Source organism: Rhea pennata, chromosome 5 (genome assembly GCF_028389875.1).
Source record: "Rhea pennata isolate bPtePen1 chromosome 5, bPtePen1.pri, whole genome shotgun sequence".
Classification (NCBI taxonomy): domain Eukaryota; kingdom Metazoa; phylum Chordata; class Aves; order Rheiformes; family Rheidae; genus Rhea; species Rhea pennata.
Genome location: NC_084667.1, coordinates 40,535,052 through 40,552,696, shown reverse-complemented (window position 1 = coordinate 40,552,696; position 17,645 = coordinate 40,535,052). Strand labels below are relative to the sequence as shown.

Genomic DNA, 17,645 nt, shown 5'->3' with positions numbered 1-17,645 from the left:
TGATTGTCTTCCTGTATTAAATTCCTTCATTAGCAACAGCAAGCATGGAAGAAAATACTTGACGTACATACTAGCTAACTATACAATGAATGCACAATGACCATGTTTAGAATTGCTCACTTATTATTCCTTCCAATCTTATGCAGAAGTCACATAAAAAAAAAGATAATGTGGCCTATAGAAAGATCAGAAAAATAGAGCAATAAAAATCTGATTCCAAACAAAATTAGTTTATTATGACCAGGTCTGTCATAAACATTTCAACCTTTCACAGTGTGAAGTGCAGATACTGGTAAAACGGAATCCAACACTCTCAAAGTTATTCTTCTAGTATATGTATGTTGTCTAGTACATGTATGCTGACATAACCTGCTAACATAAAACTCCATCTGATCCCTGTTATTATTTACTGAACGAAATTTTAAGGATCTGCATTTGCCCCACACAGCTCCGCCTAACAATGATGTTAAAACCAAGTGGTGGTTCTCATTTCACTCTGAAACAAATTCAGCTTAGTTGTTCAGCTTAGTATTTAAGTGAATCTGGATACCATCTATTATGATAAAAATACCCTGTTGTTTAGCTATGTGCTCTGCATCAAAATTACAATTTGCTAAGCTTGTTTCTGAGAAAAATCATCCACATGCTAGAATAGTGAACCCAAATACATCATTTCATATACACAAAGCTACAGTAAGGCAATTATATTTGCAACAAACACTGTAGAAATTTTTGATGACAGGTTCCTAGTGAAAAACAAATTACTTGAACAATTATGATTACCCTTTCATAATAAACTTTTAAGAGACTAAACCACTCATTTCCTTTGTCACATATGCAAAGCACTGGTTAGTTGTGGCATCCTTTGACCCAGGAAACTGTGAGGGCAAAAAGCAATTTTCCATCACATATGCTTCCCACTTACCAGTGAAGTATGTATGTACACTTGTAGGAAAGAAGGTGGGGGGGGGGAGGGAGGGGAGACTCGGTAGCACAAAGTAAAAGGGGGAGAACAGCTACCAATAGCTTCAGTTCTTTTCCTTGCTGCCCATCTTTCCCAAGATGCACAGTAGCAAAACTGAACTGATTTCTACTGCTATCTAAAGTGTTCTAAATAGCAGTAATGAAGATTGAATAGATCCTGGTAATTTTCATTGCATAGCAACTCTGGAAAGGAAGTGCTGAAGCTACTTAAGACAGTCCTTCACATCTGCAATGTGTTCTGCAGCCAAAGTAAAGACTAAACTGAATAGCTAAAAATTTAATTTTGGAGAAGTAGAAGTTTAAAGGCTGAAAAAAATGACAGCACATACCTAGAGAAATGGAGGGAAGCTGTAGACTTCTTTTACTCTTACATATTCAAACACAAACATCTAAAGCTAGGGATGCTTGCTGTATTTCGAATGAAGAGCATACACTATGTTCAAATATTTGAAGACAGAAAAGTGGCTTGGGTTCCTGTGACTTTCAAATGAAAGCAACAGCAGCACAACTGCTGTGTGTCTCATGAAACCAATAAGGGCTAACAATTTGATAGGGACTATTTGCCAAGAATGTAGTGGCTTTAATATGTTCTCTTCAGAGCCTAGATTCTCAAAAACAGGAAAACATGCTCAATTAAAAATTTAACTGTACTTGTTTCACTAGCAAGTAACAGGTATGGACAAGACTGCTGCTCAGTAGAGAAGCATTCTGCAAACTCTTTACAGAATGAACAGCTAATAAAACAGCATTACAGCACAGTCAGTTGAAGGACTTGAATATCTAAACTTCTTTTTTTGCAGGATGTTTTGACAGAAACTGTAAACTCTAATCTCAGGACCCAGCTGCTTAACAACTGGTCTAGCTATCTTTTAAAGTTCTGAGAACAAATGCATACTATTTGAGCATTTTCTTCTTGTATTTAAGTTTAGCATAACAAAAGTGGCAATAATTTAAACTTTAACAACACCATCTTAAAATTTAAAGATATTCTTGTCTGTTTGCTTAAAAAGATACTCTCGATTGCTTCAAAATCCTATGCTTTTTCTCCCCTCTCCCAAACTCATTTTATATACCTTTCTAACAGCTTAAATGCAGAACAATTCTAGCATTCCCCCTTACATAAAGGTGGATACTGATCCACAAATTTTACAGCAAAGCCTAAGAGACAATGAATTACTGTAACCAATGAAAAACACCGAGAAACATCTATGTATTCTGAACGGTCAGAAAAACAGTGTTCCAAACCTTCTGATACATAAATATCTCTTCATAAACAGCAGAGAAGCCTACAGAAGACTTCTCAAAAAAAGATTTTCCCTTCACTTCCTACTCTACCAGAAGAACCATTTTTAACAAGACAATGTCTTATTTTGCCAGAACTACAATTTCTCCATTCCCAAAGAAGAGATTAGTATACCCTACCTTTTACAGCCCTCACAAAAATCCACAAAGGACTGCAAAGATGTGATATAGAGTTGATAAACTGTTCAGAGAGAAATTGTAAATCTGTAATTCAGAGTGCATGATCTTTTGAGAGACTAGGAGTCACCATCTAAACACTGTATTAAGACAGTTGAAGACAATGAATTAGATTAAACAAGGGGTGATTTTCAATAAAGCAACCTGCAAAACAGGAGATTACAGCTCCCGCTGTAAATTAGCTACATTCACAGCTAAGTTTAGTAATCTCTTCTACAACCTTGAAGAAATGTACACATGAAGTAGCAGCTAAACACAAATTGCTGTGGCTTAAGTTGAAACTGTCTCTCCAAATAAGCCTTTACTGATGCTGAGAAATTTAATAGCTGCTATCTGGAGGCAGAGCATATTCATTTACAAAATGTGTCTGTATATTAAAGCATAACCACTCAAATTTCTGCGATAAGTAGATATATGTACAAAGAAAGGGTAAAAATGACAAAAGCAATAACAACTCTTGATTGATAAGAATTTGAGAACTATGACCCACGTATTTGCATTGAAATCTAGTGAAGATAATGAAGAATATTTTCAAAGTTATAAAAACGCAAACTAAAATAAAGGTTTTCTACCTCTTTCACTGGCATCTCCTAGAATCTTCTAGCAAGCCTTACTGCTCAATGAATGAAGAATGCAGTTTCAAAACTTTCAAAGAAAAAGATGAGTCTTTTCAGGATGAAAATACAGAAATTCAGATTCAGCCTTGTATGCTCTCCACTATAAATGCTACAAAGACAAAATCAAAGCAAAACCAGTTTAGAGCATTCTTCCTGACATTGTTCAGGAATGTCAACAGATCCAGGTCTTAAAACAATGAGCACACTACAATGAAAATTATCAAAATAAAACTAGCTGCCATTTGAATATGAAATGAATTCTCTTTCATGCCTTAATTCCAAGGCACATTAGAGCAGAAAACGGGAAAAGAGCTGAATCATAGTAAAAAAAATGTGAAGGCTTTATGATCTCTCTGCTCTAAGAACAGTGATACAATAATTGTTCTTGGGGTATTTTCAGCTTTCCTGAAAGTCCCTTGCCTCAAAATGCATATGTAAAACAAATACACCCTCTGCCAGCAACTTTCCATTGCTTTCAAAAAACGTAGTTTCAAGAGCACTTAGCCTCAGCATACAACAAATGAGTTATCAAATTTTCAGGCTTCAGACTTTTGAAATGCAAAAAGCCCTTTGATTTTCAACTTCTTTCTGTCAAACAAGAAATCATTCTCAGTAAAAAAAAGCAGTAGTTAAAAATAATGGTTAGGACATAACTGCACTTAGCTGGGAATGAATGGCAAGCAAAAAGACACAAGGATTCTGTGCTTAACATACAGATGTGGCAAACAGCTCAGAGTAGGGAGAAAGCAGCCAGTACAGTACCTGTCAGAAAATGTTTTGTAATAGGCATGTTTTTCAGCTCCAGATAACTTAAGAAAATTCACATTAGATTACAAATTTAACAGTATGAGCCTCCTCGGTGTTTTAGACACCATTTTGGAAATGTTTACCTCACTCATTTTAATTCACTGAAGCTAACAGCATGCCTATAAAATCTCAATTTAAGAACACAATGCCAAAACCTGACATGAGTATCTTCAACTGCCTTCTCTCCTTTGCTGTCTTTCCCCACCACAACCATTGCTTTTTCTTTCTTTCTCTTTTTTTTTTAATCACAATTCAAAGGAAAGCTTCTCTAGATTTCCCGCCTTCCTCAAACTTTAGAAGGCCTAATAAAGTCTTGAGAAGCAGCTACTTAAAAAAAAAATCTAAGGCTAGTCTGAGTCCCAGGTGTAACCCCTGCCTAAGGAGCAACCCACAGCTCTGCTACAGCAAGTGAAACAGGGGAAGGTGTAATTATGAATGCTTCATTTTTCCTGGAGAGAGGAAGAAAGTTACATAACCAGAGCTTCCTCGTGCTACTCCGCAGAACAGGCATTTATGGAGGATTAATACTGACACCTATGGAAACTAACACAGGTGCTGCTCTTCCTTCTTCCCTTGCGCAGATGTGCACGGACTGCTACCTAGATGTGTCCGAAGAAGAGCGAGAATGATCCAAGGTTTAGAAAGTATGACCGTAGTGTAAAGCATCAAAAGACTTTGGTTTATTTAGTTTATATAACACTTGCTGACGGGTCCCACTTGAAATGTCACACCAGTCTGACAGTCACACATCTGCAGAGCGTACTATTTTAAGATAGCTGGGCACTTATGTCAAATTCACACAGAGAGCTTTTGCTTTAGAGACAACAGGGAGGCATACCTCACACATACACTTAACGCTTTCAGATCTGAAAACTATAAGGTTAAATGTACATGCTAGAGACAAGCATGTTCGTTTTTAATGTAAATAATACTTCAATAAGATACCAAAGGCCTGCATCATAGTATACTATCAGCAGCAGACTGCGTGCAATTTACCAGTAGTACTATTTTCAAGACCTTTCTCTGAAGGGAAGTAAAGGCTCCATTGACTTGTTCACAATGTACATCATTCTTGTTTATAATCCTAAATACCATGTCCCCTAAGGCTAAATGAAAACATACTGCCCAATGACCTCTGCTTTGTTCTGAAAAGAATGTCATTAAGACACGGGTAAGAACACCTGCTACATTTGTATAGTATTTTTTAAGCCAAGGCCTCATATATAGCATTATCATGCTAGACTTCTTAAAATCAATGAGACTGCATGAATCCTCCCTTGTGTTATTTCAGACTTCTTGAACAGTTGCAACAATCTATTTTTAGAATCTTTTTCTTCCATAGTATTTTAATTGTTATGATTCACACATATAGAAGTCCAAAATTTGGAGGTTTTAAATCAATTTCTTTTCCCAAAAATGCAGTGATCATTGCTTTAACAGGCTTTCCATATGTAACTGGAAGACTCTTTAATACAGTAACCTGTGCCTTTTGTAGCTCATTATATACTCAAAGTGAGACAATACAAATTATGAGCATCTTAAATGTGATCTTCTTTAAACAAAAAAGACAAAAAATTTCCAATGGTATGTCAAATGAAAGTTGAGGAATTTCATTGTTTACTTTATCCCACTTACAGATTCCATAAAACTTCAAGGGATAAACAATCATCTGCTATTCAGGAAGCAGCTACTGCCTTGTACCTGCCTGAAGACAGGTGTTGTAAAAGAACATCCATCACATGGGATATAAACTGCTCAGTGCATGTCCTAACCATCAATATGCAAAGAAAGAGCATAGTGTTACATTATAAAGCCAGTGACAGAGCCAATGCCATTTTTATTGCTAGTTTGTGCAAAGAACTCTACCTCAGGGGACAATAAATGTCCAACAAAGTGACCGCTAACAACCTGTCTGCAAATACTATCATTTAACACTATGTGTAGCAGAAATAATGGCTTTTAATGACTTAGGGTCTACAGAGCTGATCCTTAACACAATTATACCATATGTTTACTGTCCGTAATAAAGTACAAATGCCAGAAATACCCCAACTGTATAACCACAGAATCATGCAAAGACAACATCCTATCTGCAGCTTCTGTGAGATTTTGTCTGCCTTTGCTCTCTCTCAGATCAGCACAAAACAGGAGTATTACTAATTTTCTTCCTGATGCCTTCACATCTAAAAAACTTAAGATTTTTCTTTACACTTTGTTTTCTTCATAGTAACTGGGAATCACAGAGGATAAAACCATTACTGAACCTGGACAAAATAACAAAATACAGAATAATCTAGTCAGATTAAATTCCGTTAACTTCCAAACAAGAACAAACTACTCTTAAAAAAAAAAAAAAAGAAAAAAGGAAAACAAAGTCTCACTTTTTGCTTATGAAAATGCACACATAATATATCCTAAAGCATATAAGGAGTAAGAAATAGAAGTAACTAACTTAATTCCTTTGATTTACAGACTCAGAAGAACAGATGCAACCAAATTTCAAGTCTCCTTTGCCATCTTTTTTGTTTTAACAGCTTTTTTAACCCCTAAGCGATGCCTATATTTATCAGCCTTTTTTAAAGGCTGGTCTCTGCCAAAAACAAGTTTAAAAAAATCCCCCCCCCCCCCCAAAAAAAAAAAGAGAGATCAACTAGTACCACCAAATAAAGAGGAGGAAAGAATAAAGGTAGTTCACTCCAGCACAACTATCCTATTCAGAGAAAGACTTGTGATAGCAATGTAAAAGGCATCCATATACCTTTCACCAGTAAAGTTACTGTAGTACATTAATTGCTGAATTAGTTCCATCATTAAAAATAAACAAGCATATTATAAATATGTTAAGACCAGTGCTAGAACCCACATACCTAAGCCAGGAATTTTATCAAGACCAGGATTACTCAGCACAAACAGAGTCACCCAACATTGTCAATTACTTGGCAATCAATAGGGAGATTGCGCCTAGCCACTCACTGCTATTTTAGATATGGTATTTGTATAATTTATACATGCATTCATGTATGCTGGAGCAGTAACGCTCTCTAGCATTTTGAGACAATCTGTTAAAAGACAGGCTGGAAATCTTCAGCAAACCATCTGCACTAGCAAGCATTTACATAATACAGCAATCCTAGTACCTCTCGTCAGACAAACGTGATCGCAAGTGTCTCATCCCAAAGAGGAGTTATAGCACATGCGCTCTTTACATCAAAACTTTGGTTCTCACTGTTGATTTGTCTTGCAAATCACTTATGTTTGCAGGAAAATCATGCAGTTCCTGGAGATTAGGTGGGAAGAAATGCTAGCTATCCCAATCTGTGTTTGCCAGCATGATAGCTCCACGTGTATTCTTTCCGGCAGCAAAACTCACTAGAGAGATTGCTGTTCTCCCCTCCACACACACTCCATGCATTCCCACCTTCAGATTGTGCCAGCATAACTGCCTCTCGACAATGCTGTAAACAGTTAAAAGAAGTTATCTGCATGCATTTTTTTTTCAATAGAGGTTTTCCCTTAGCCTAGAACACATTCCAAGCAAAACAAAAAGCAAAGGCTTCCTGGAATCTTTGAGTTATAAATGCAAGCTTCAGCTAGCAGATCATTCTCATTTAGTTTTGTCCACAAGAGTTCCCTTTGAGAAGTTAAATAGATGTCCCAGTATGCTCCCTTCCTGCATCATACAACCGATCTCATGTGCAATGCTGTATTTTCCAGACTGTTTTTTGCCTAAACAAATCAGTATTTTTAGCTCTTAAAAGTGCCTCTTTTCAGATACCATTTGCTGCCAGACTACTTTGATCTTAATGCTTATCAAAGGAGTATAAATTACAAATTCCTAAATAAACTGCTTACATTTAACCATGCCTTCTCTTTAAATTTTAATCAGGATAGAACACAAAAGGAACAATATTTCAGACCTTAAGATCCCAGCTGCAAAGGGTATTTGACATACAGCTCATGCCTTCTTTATCAGTCTTTTGCCAGCCACTGAACTCTAAAATATTATTTGATGCTTGATGGTACTTATTTCCATGCCTTTTGCTGTATTTTTCATTAACAGTCTACAGCGATTCCAACAAATAAAGGACAAGATGCATTAAAGCACTTCCAATCATGTTTAAGTGTTAAAATTCAAAGTGATTTTCAAAGAATCTGATAACATGAGATATTTAATACACAATGGAAAGCATATTTCAGTAGAAGCCTTGTTATCTTATAAAACTAAATTTTCAAGTATAGCTGCTATCTAAAAGGTAAAGTAAGGCAGAAACAAAGTTTCAGGATTCTGCTTACGGATATCAATAAACCCAACATATTTCTCAGCTCTAAAGCATTCATGGACATTGCATACATTCTAGGACTTTTCCGTAACTTTTGCTACCCATATACTCAAGAATTTAAGTGTTTTTTTCTAGTTAACGCAGCTGTAGGACATAAGCAAGACAAAGACACATAGGTTAAAAAATAGTATTAATTTAAAAGAATGTGACTAACGTTCTCCTGGGCAATTAAGATTTATGAATAAATCCCAGAATTTTTGAGAATGCATGAAGTAAAAAATTAGTAGAGCTAAAGGAATGGGCCTTTTAGATTCTTCCATATAAACTCTGAGTGTTATTTCCCAGTGTTAGAAAACACAAGTACTGAAGTATTGTGTATTCCTCTATAGATCAAGACTACTTAGAGACAAACATATAACATTTTTCAGAGTAAAATTTGCGCTTTAAATAAAGAGCTCTTCCCAGCTCTACAGGACAACCCGAAAAACCATTTCACAAAAGTTTTAGAATTGTGAACCCACTAGCTTTTCAATATTCACAACAGCAGCAGCAATGGCAACACAAGGTCCAAACCTCAGTGTGCTGTTTAACTTCTTAGAAGTCCTGAAAGATACTAGTTACTGTAATAAAGCAAAATCTAGTCAAGGCAAAATGTATTTAAGAATCTAAAGGGCTTATGTGGGGCCTTCAACTCTTGTTTCAGGATCTAGAAAAAACAGATTGTAGACACCTATGCAACTGTACCTAAACAAAACAGCTATATCCCTTTGGGTGTGGGATTGAATCTGCTAATGGTAATAGGTATAATAATGAACAGGTATCTTACAGTTTGTGATATTCTCTGCCTTCTCCCCAACACCAAAAGGAGTGATTGTACTTCACTGTAACTACTGTTTTCAGCAATTACTTAAGTTCTACCAGAGCGTGCATTAGCGCTTTAAAAAGCATTTTTGTGATGAAGTGATTGACAAAGTGTTTTAGTAAAATGTTTTTAAGTGTTCTCCCTTGCTTTATGTGTAACAGACTACAATTAACAGCAACAGAAAATTACTTTAAAAAGTAACTATCAATTGGGATGAAATGCTATCGTAGAGGGCAGAAGGGAATTTCATCCCAGCATGACAGATTGGAATAAGCCACAGACACAGTGAAGATCTATTTTTTTTCCTCATTATTTTTGATTTAACCAAAGCAAGAGGATCTCAAAACATTTTTATCACCACAATTCAGCATGCATGTGAGGTTAAGGTGTACAACCCCCCAATTTTCCAGAGAAATCTGCAAGAAATGAGATTATTCATAGTCGGCCCATGCTGCAAAAGCCAGGATTTAATTTCCATGTCTCTATTTGAAAATAAGTTTTGAGATTATTGCTCTGTTGTGTGACGCTTTAACACAACACTGCATCTAACAATTTGGTTTACTGGAAGACATGCTAGCATTTCATATGTCAATAGTCAAAACTGTGGTTCAGATACCTTCTCTATAGTAGAAAGTTTTAACAGTTAATCTATCCATGCATCAGTAGAAGCTCCCAAACATTTACACTCTGAAGTAAGCCCTAATGATCCTCAACCTGGCTCCCTGAGCCTTAAGTATCATCAGCCACAAGAATGGCTTGCAACAGCTGCACAAAGATATCCACGATAAAAAGAAATAACATACCTGTCCTGTAGCTCTGACTAGATGCAAACAGATATTAGATGACTCATCTTGAGGAACAGTGCTAATTAAAAGCTCCCTCTAAAATCTTTTACATCTTTCACAAAATCTGCTACTTTTATCATCTCTACAACCATAGCTTGAGTCTTCCCTCATTCTGCTGTGGTGCTCAGTTGTTGTCCCATGTTTACACGAGACAATGAAGGAGAGAGGCATGTGCAGAGTTGTAGACCAGTAAATACTATAGTGACCTAACAAAATACAGCCTTAGCGCTCATCTTGGACTGAACTGGATTCAGCCTAACAGCTACATAGTGGTGAAGTGATTGCCCATCTGTGGTAGCTTCAGCTCTGCAAATATCACATACAGGTCTGTTAGACCTAAGCAGTCTATACAACAAACAGCAGCCCTTTGTGAGCAAAGGTTTGAGGCTGAGGGAGGCTACCATGCAACTTTCAAACTTCAGCTGGGACTCAATGAAAAGGAAGCAAACTGTTACAACAGAACAAGTAAAATAGCCCCAAGTGGACCCCAGTGCTGAGGGGAAATAAATCTCTGCCATGACTATCACACTGCTCCTAGCAAAGACCTCAGGATGCTGATGACTTCTGCTTGAGGAATACTGTAGCGTCAACCTTAGGACCAAGAGCAACACCGGAAGGATATCAGAGAAAAGGGGTAGAAAGTAGGAAGGTTCTATCTAAATTCTAACTGTATTATTGAGGCTTTTCTATATTAGCTAGATCATTTAGACCATTAGAGAGCTAAAACATTAACTGGACTGACAATAAATTCTTGGCCCCACTTACACAGTGTATACAAGAGTTGGAGAGTAATAAGCTTTTGAACTGCCTCAGCCATATGGGGTGTGTATTCTGATGTGGGAAGACCACAGAAAATACAAAGCACAGGGAAGAAGTGGGAACCAGCCACAAAAAGCTTAGAGAAAAAGTAACACCAGCATAAATGTAGTGTTGTCATGAGAGTTAGATCTACTCTTTTACTGTTGTAATGCAGTAGAATTGCAATACTGTTCCACAAATAAAATGTCTTGCAAAATATGATGTAAATGACACCAGAACTGGTGACTGAGGTAGAAACAGGGGGGCAACAGTGATAGATAAAAAGCTTCTCAAACCGTAAGCTAGGCTGTCAGAGTTCTTCAGTCTCTAAAGAAAATTGCTCTGGTGAATGCATTTTTACAGGACTGTCCACTTTACCAATTTACACAGAATTCCTTCCATATAATTACATACCAATTTTCCACAGAGGCTTTTTCCCTCCCAAATAAATAATATCTTGGGAAGTAAATATCTCTCTGCTATACATACCAGAAGATAATAACTGCTTACAGCTATTGAACCAGAAGAACACATATACTGTCATATTTCTCAGATTCAAATCACTGCACAAATAAAATTATTAACATTTCTAAATATTATCCTCCTAATGTATTTTCTGTACATATGAACTACCAAGTCAAAACAGAAATAAACAAACATATGCAGCTCCATTACAGATAATTTCTTCTGGTAGTTCTGCCTTTCTTGCTTAAAGAATAAGCATTATCCATCACAGCTGAAATTGTGCCCAGAGGCTCAGGAAGATTTTTTTTATGATACCTTTATGAGATCCCTTTCACTCTTTGGCAATAAGTCATTAAGCTTCACAATTGTTTCTTCTCTTGTGCTCCAGGATATTCTTATCAGATATTTTCAGCTAACACCACAATAAGAGGCCTCTCTTGAGGCATGTTATTTTGAAATCAGAAGTCATAAGATATATATGAATAAACATAATTACTAAGACTATTCAGTGTGACATGCACGAGGACATGACCACCAATCAAACTCAAGTAATTTCCTACTCATTTAAATCACACAGCCATAAACAAAGCTTTGAATTTATTCCATATCAAACAGGAAAGTATTTCTCATTTGGAATCTGCCATCTAAATAGGAATACTCACCCTGCTGCTACTGCAGGAGGGATGACCAGGATGAGTTTAAGCTCTGCTTCATGCAGAGCTTCAGAAAGGTGAGTGAGCAAATGAACCAGTTCCCTGAAATATAAACATATTGTTAGGGGTACAGGCAGTAAAACTGGTGCTATATTGACACAAACAAGTTAGCAAGTAATAGTAGGAATGCAGCTGGTAAGAGATCCAAACTTAAAGTTGCTAGTGAATGACCACAGCAGAGAGACTTGAGACAGATTGATCAAGGTTACCCCCTTCCAGGAGGAAGAATACTGAACTGCTGAGAAGAATCTTAGTTCAAATGTAACTAGCAGTCACCTTGTAGTTAAATGTTTCCCAGGTTTATTTTAACTGTGCATTGTTAGCATGTAAAACGGGTGTCTCTTACCAGAGCAGGGTAACCATTGAGGTCACATTCGTTAAAAAGCATGAATCACTAGAACCACACACTGCTCTAAAACTAGCAGCTGTTGAACAGATTCAGGTTGCCACTGTGCTACTATGCTTGAGGTCAGAGAGTTTGTAAAGATGCTTTCACAGCTAGATGTGCAATCTTTGATAGGTATTTCTGGGGGACCGTATTTACAAAAATTTCTGCTGCTATATTTTTTTTGCTGTGAATAAACCTTTTGTTTCTAAATATATTACTGTATAGCTGCAAGATAAATGCCTGGCAATGTTGTACCTAGAAGTATCATCTTCCTTTTGACATATAATTTAAAGATTTACACAAAAGCTTATTTTCATATCAGTATTCTAAACGTTTCAATGGTAAAAAAAAAACCCTCCAATATTCTCTTCACAGAAGCTGCTTCTAGTTTGCCTCAATTCATGGGTGACATTAATAGTAAATGCTTCAGAGACAGACTGCAGAAACAAAAAAGCTTAATGCCTGTTCTTATTTCAAGAGGAGTCCAACATTATCTTCAATTCACACTATAAATACAGCCCTTCTGTGTGTCATGCTTAAGTTATTAGATTTTTCAGAATAAAGTCAACTTCCCTATTTATTTGCTGGCAAGATGGATTCCAGAAAGGGAGCTGCATAGACAATGTTAATAGGGAATTCCAGATCTGTTTAGAGTTATGCTTTAACCTAAATTGAGTAGAAATCAAATTCACAACTCATTGCAGCAGGCTGGAAGTGCCTGAGAAGAAAAGGCAGGACAAACACAAATGATCATCCAAGCTGTACTCTCCATTTATTAAACTGGTTTAGACCTGAACCCTCAGAAACAAAATCTGATACTGTAATGCCCTTCGAGTCAGTAACATCCCAGAGATATTCTTCTGAAATCAGTTATCACAGCATTGTGATGTTTGACTTGTGCAAAGCAGTCACTATCCAACGGTAATCAAATACTTTTATTTTTTCCCAAACAGTTTCATGCCTGAGGAAAACTTCCTAAGGAGACTACACAAACCATTAAGCTTAAATCCTGGCAAACAAACAAAGCAAGTTTTATCATAGTCCCAGTCCCACCAATATTTTGCGCTTACCATTTGAGACCTGGCTGTTCTGAACAGCTCCTGTCAATGAAATATCACAGCCTGCCACCTATATTGTTCAAACAAGGTTGAAAGATGAGATTACAAGTATCAGCTTTTGGTCTGTCTCCAGCATGTACTTCTACCATTCTTGCTCTGTGAAAATAACAGCTTTTCTTCCCGTTCTTTATCATGTGTGTTCCACATTAAGAGCATCACTATTCAGACAAATAAATTACAGCAAAGAAGAACCCTTTTCCATATGAAGCCATTCAAGAATTACAATAAACTGAACAGACACTCATTGACTCCAATATACACATCACAGCTTCCACACATCATAGTCTTATCAAAAACTATAATCAGTACTAAAACTAGCCAAGCCTTTTTTCCTACTGATTTATGTCTCATGGCTAGGTGACCTTTTAAATAATTTTGCCCAAAATGGAGTACGAATGCACTCTTTATTAGATGTCAAGAGATACTACGTAGAAGATGAATTTGACCGAAGAATCAACTCCTCTGGTGCTGAGCTTGTTCTGCACTCTTCATCAGCAGGACCTCTCATCCCTGCCTTTTTATTTATAGGAACTTTGAGACCTCCACACCACACAAAACGCTTGCTGACTTTAAATCTAATTATTTAGAGTGAGGAGAAGGAGTGGCAGAACAGGGCAAAAAAATGCAACACAGGTGGACACTAAGGTAATATCAGCTATTTTTCATTTAGAAACAAGGCTACACCTCACTCCCCAGCGCTGCACATCTGCCTCAGCTCCTGAAATTCTGCTATCCACACAGCAAACTTTGCAGCATGAGAAGAAAAGCATTTGGTATTATTTTGAACCAGATGCAGAGAAAAAAGTCAAGTGAATGTTAAATGCACAGTTTTTTCCCTTCCCACTGCAATGCAAGTGGCTGCTTCCAGCAGAGGTAAAGATGTACCCACAAAAGCAGTCACTTTTTAAAACCAGAAGGGGCTACAGCATAGAACCACAGCCTGCAACTGTAAATGAAGGACAGAAATTACAGCCAGGCAGGAAAGCAGCTTGGATTACTGGCTTTATTTGGTGGATAGCAGATGGGACTATAACCAAAGCTCTTTTTTTCCTTCAAACTCCATCAAAACAGCTTCCACTTCCTCTCCTCCCCTGACAAATACAAGTAGTATAGCTCTGGCCAAAGAATAATTAGCTTCAGCTTAGAGTAGGACAGGAAGAAAGCAGGTCAGGAAGAAAGCAGTCAGCAGAGCAGCTGCAAATTCTTGCTCAAGAAACTCAGATTAGCAACTAGTCACTAACCAGTTGAGCCAGGTCTCTCAGCCCCAGGAACTTTACGGTGAATCAAACAGGATCAACAGTTAATGCCTAAAGACTTCATTTAGGCTCACTTCCATTTGTCAGCCAAGACAGTATGTAAATCAAACGTGTGCTCCTCCCTTCTTCCCATAACAACAATAGTGGAATGCTCAATTATTGTTTGCAATAAATTAAAACTTTACTGTGTCCCAACAGTGCTTTCCAGTGTTTTAACACAACGTTTTCCCATATTACTACTAGCAATTTTGAAAGAAAAACTACTGACATTTTAAACATTATAATGAGGTGTAGAAAAGTAGGAATAGAATCCATCTTCCTGTAAAGGCTTCATTAAATATTTACCAGAGACTTCACCATTGACAAAGTTAACTTCAGAGCAGCTACTAAAATATTGGCAGCTTTAAGACTCTATTGTGAGCTAATTAAGGTTTACATCAATCCTACTCTGCCAGGCCTTCTATTATCACTATCATGCAAAAGGTCATTTTACCAAATGCTCATGATTTCAAAGTATTTTATCTCCTATAAAATACGCAGACTTCCAAATTTTTACCACCCAAAATCAGAGGGAAATAGCTGTCTTTCATAACTTACTTTTTCTGACACTGATAGTTGTTTCAGGAAAAAAAATAACTCTTACAAGGTGACACCTCATAATACAGCTTACTTCAACGCACAAGAGTGGCCTCCCAGTGTACTTAAAAAGCTTTGCAGAAGACACATCTGGTTGTTATGGCATCCTCTCCAGCTATGTGACCCATCAGAACTCTGCATGTTTCCAACTTCAGCCATTTTATTGCTTAAGTTGGAAGTCAGTACTCCCCAAAATTTATGTCTTGTCAAGAAAATTGGATAGAATAAAGCTGTCTACTTCAAGAAGAAATTGCCCTTTTGTTCCATTTCATTGCCTAGTTAATACCAGGAAACTAGAGTGAATTATAGCAAATCTTTGATTAATAGATTAATTTTTCAGGGACTAACATGAATGATAGATCTACCAGGAGAAGAATTTGCTCCTATACTCCTACCAACATTAATAAGATGCCTGAAGGTCATTTTTTACATGATGCCAAACGCCTACAGCATGTGATGAGAAAAATCATGTTTTACACATGGATTCTATGCCCATAGTGCCATCTGTCAGCTAATGTCATACTGATCAGAATAACATAGGCACTTTTATGTGTGCTGTGAAATTCTGATGGGCTCATTCATGCCTTTTTGACAACATGACCTAGGCCTTTGAGTGGAGAAAAAAAAAAAAAAAAAAAAAGGCAATAAATCCACGTGTGAGATTAGCAAAAGAGAAATTGTCCTGTCTAGCTGTAAGCTGAATAAACTGAGAAAGCACAAGTTCTCTTGGTATCTCAATGCCTGTTCTCCTCCCTGCATATTTCTAAATTTAAACACCACAGGATGTTTAGAAAACCTTGGAATATTTCAATGCAAAATCATTAAAAGGAGTTTTAGATAAAAACAGGACAGATTAATTAAAGAAGCAGGTTTAAACTATCACAAAAAAGAAAAGACATTTGAATTAAGGTATCATCTGCATAGAGGATTTGGCCAGGTTAAACTATGTAGTAGGAGACTCATTTCTTGTATGTTAGAATAAACAATGGGAATATGAGTAACAACTTTCTCCACTGCGTACCACTTGTAATGATTGTCAGCTTGTGAGGAGGCATCAGCCAAATACTATTAAATTTAACTTAAATATGATTTGGGTATCAAGAATTAGTTTATATTCCCAGAAGCCATAGGAAATAAGCAGGTACAGGTACTTCGAGGTACCTGTATTAGACCTCTACAGGAGCCTAAACTGGCCAGTACAAGTTCCCTACTCTTCACTTCACCATGTACATTTCAAGACAATTCAGGTTCTTTGGATAGAATAAATATAGGCACCTAACACCATTTTAGGCATCCTAAGGCATCTTAAAGCCTATTGAGAAGACAGCTTCAGCTATAATTAATCCAGCTTTCTGATACACATAGTACTTAAATCATTAGCCCGTTTATTAGTGTGTTTGAAGACTAATTTGCAATTTTCAGATTCTTTTGCCTATCTTCATGTTCTTTCTTGTGTCTCAAGAAACATAGGTGTACTAGTGTTTATGACATACAGCAATACCTCTGCTAAAAAGCATCACTCTACGTAGTCTTTAAAAGAGAGTGGATGCTGATTTCATGGTGGGAACACAGTAAAGGTTTCCTGTATTACAGGAAAAAGAGGAAAGAATCACAGAATGGTTGAGTTGGAAGGGACCTCTGGAGATCATCTAGTCCAACTCCGCCTGCAGTCCCATAAGGCACATTCACAGGATCACATCCAGGCGGATTTTGAGTATCTCCAGAGAAGGAGACTCCACAACCTCTCTGGGCAACCTATTCCAGAGCTCTGTGACCCCCACAGTAAAGAAATTCCTTCTCATATTCAGGCAGAACTTCCTGTGATTCAGTTTGTTCCAATTGCCTCTTGTCCTGTTGGTGGGTACCACTGGGAAGAGTTTGGCCCCATCCTCTAGCCACCCTCCCTTCAGGAACCTGTACACATTGATAAGATCCCCCCCTCAGGCTTCTCTTCCCCAGGCTCAACAGGCCCAGCTCTTGCAATCTTTCCTCGTAGGGCAGGTGCTCCAGTCTTCACAGCCTACACTGGACTCTGTCCAGTAGCTCCATGTCTCTCTTGTGCTGGGGAGCCCAGAACTGGACACAGTACTCGAGATGAGGCCTCCCCAGGGCTGAGGAGAGGGGCAGGATCACCTCCCTCGACCTGCTGGCAACAGCCTTCCTAATGCACCCCACAGTACCACTGGCCTTCTTGGCCACAAGGGCACATGGCTGCCTCATGGTCAACTTGTCATCCACCAGTACTCCCAGGTCCTTCTCTGCAGACCTGCTCTCCAGAAGGTCGGCCCCCACCTTGTACTGGTGCCTAGGGTTATTCCTCCCTAGGTGCAGGACTCTGCACTTGCCCTTGTTGAACCTCAGGATGTTCCTCTCTGCCCAGCTCTCCAGCCTGGCCAG

At 37.7% G+C, this 17,645-nt stretch overlaps 1 protein-coding gene across 3 annotated transcripts in view; it reads right to left on the bottom strand.

The window, feature by feature from the left end:
- Positions 1–17,645, bottom strand: part of CHID1 (chitinase domain containing 1) — a 123,194-nt gene that overhangs the window by 85,191 nt on the left and 20,358 nt on the right. For all 3 annotated transcript variants that reach the window (XM_062576894.1, XM_062576892.1, XM_062576893.1), the window contains one exon: positions 11,800–11,892. In XM_062576894.1, coding sequence (XP_062432878.1) covers positions 11,800–11,892 — 93 coding nt within the window. The remainder of the gene's footprint in view (positions 1–11,799; positions 11,893–17,645) is intronic.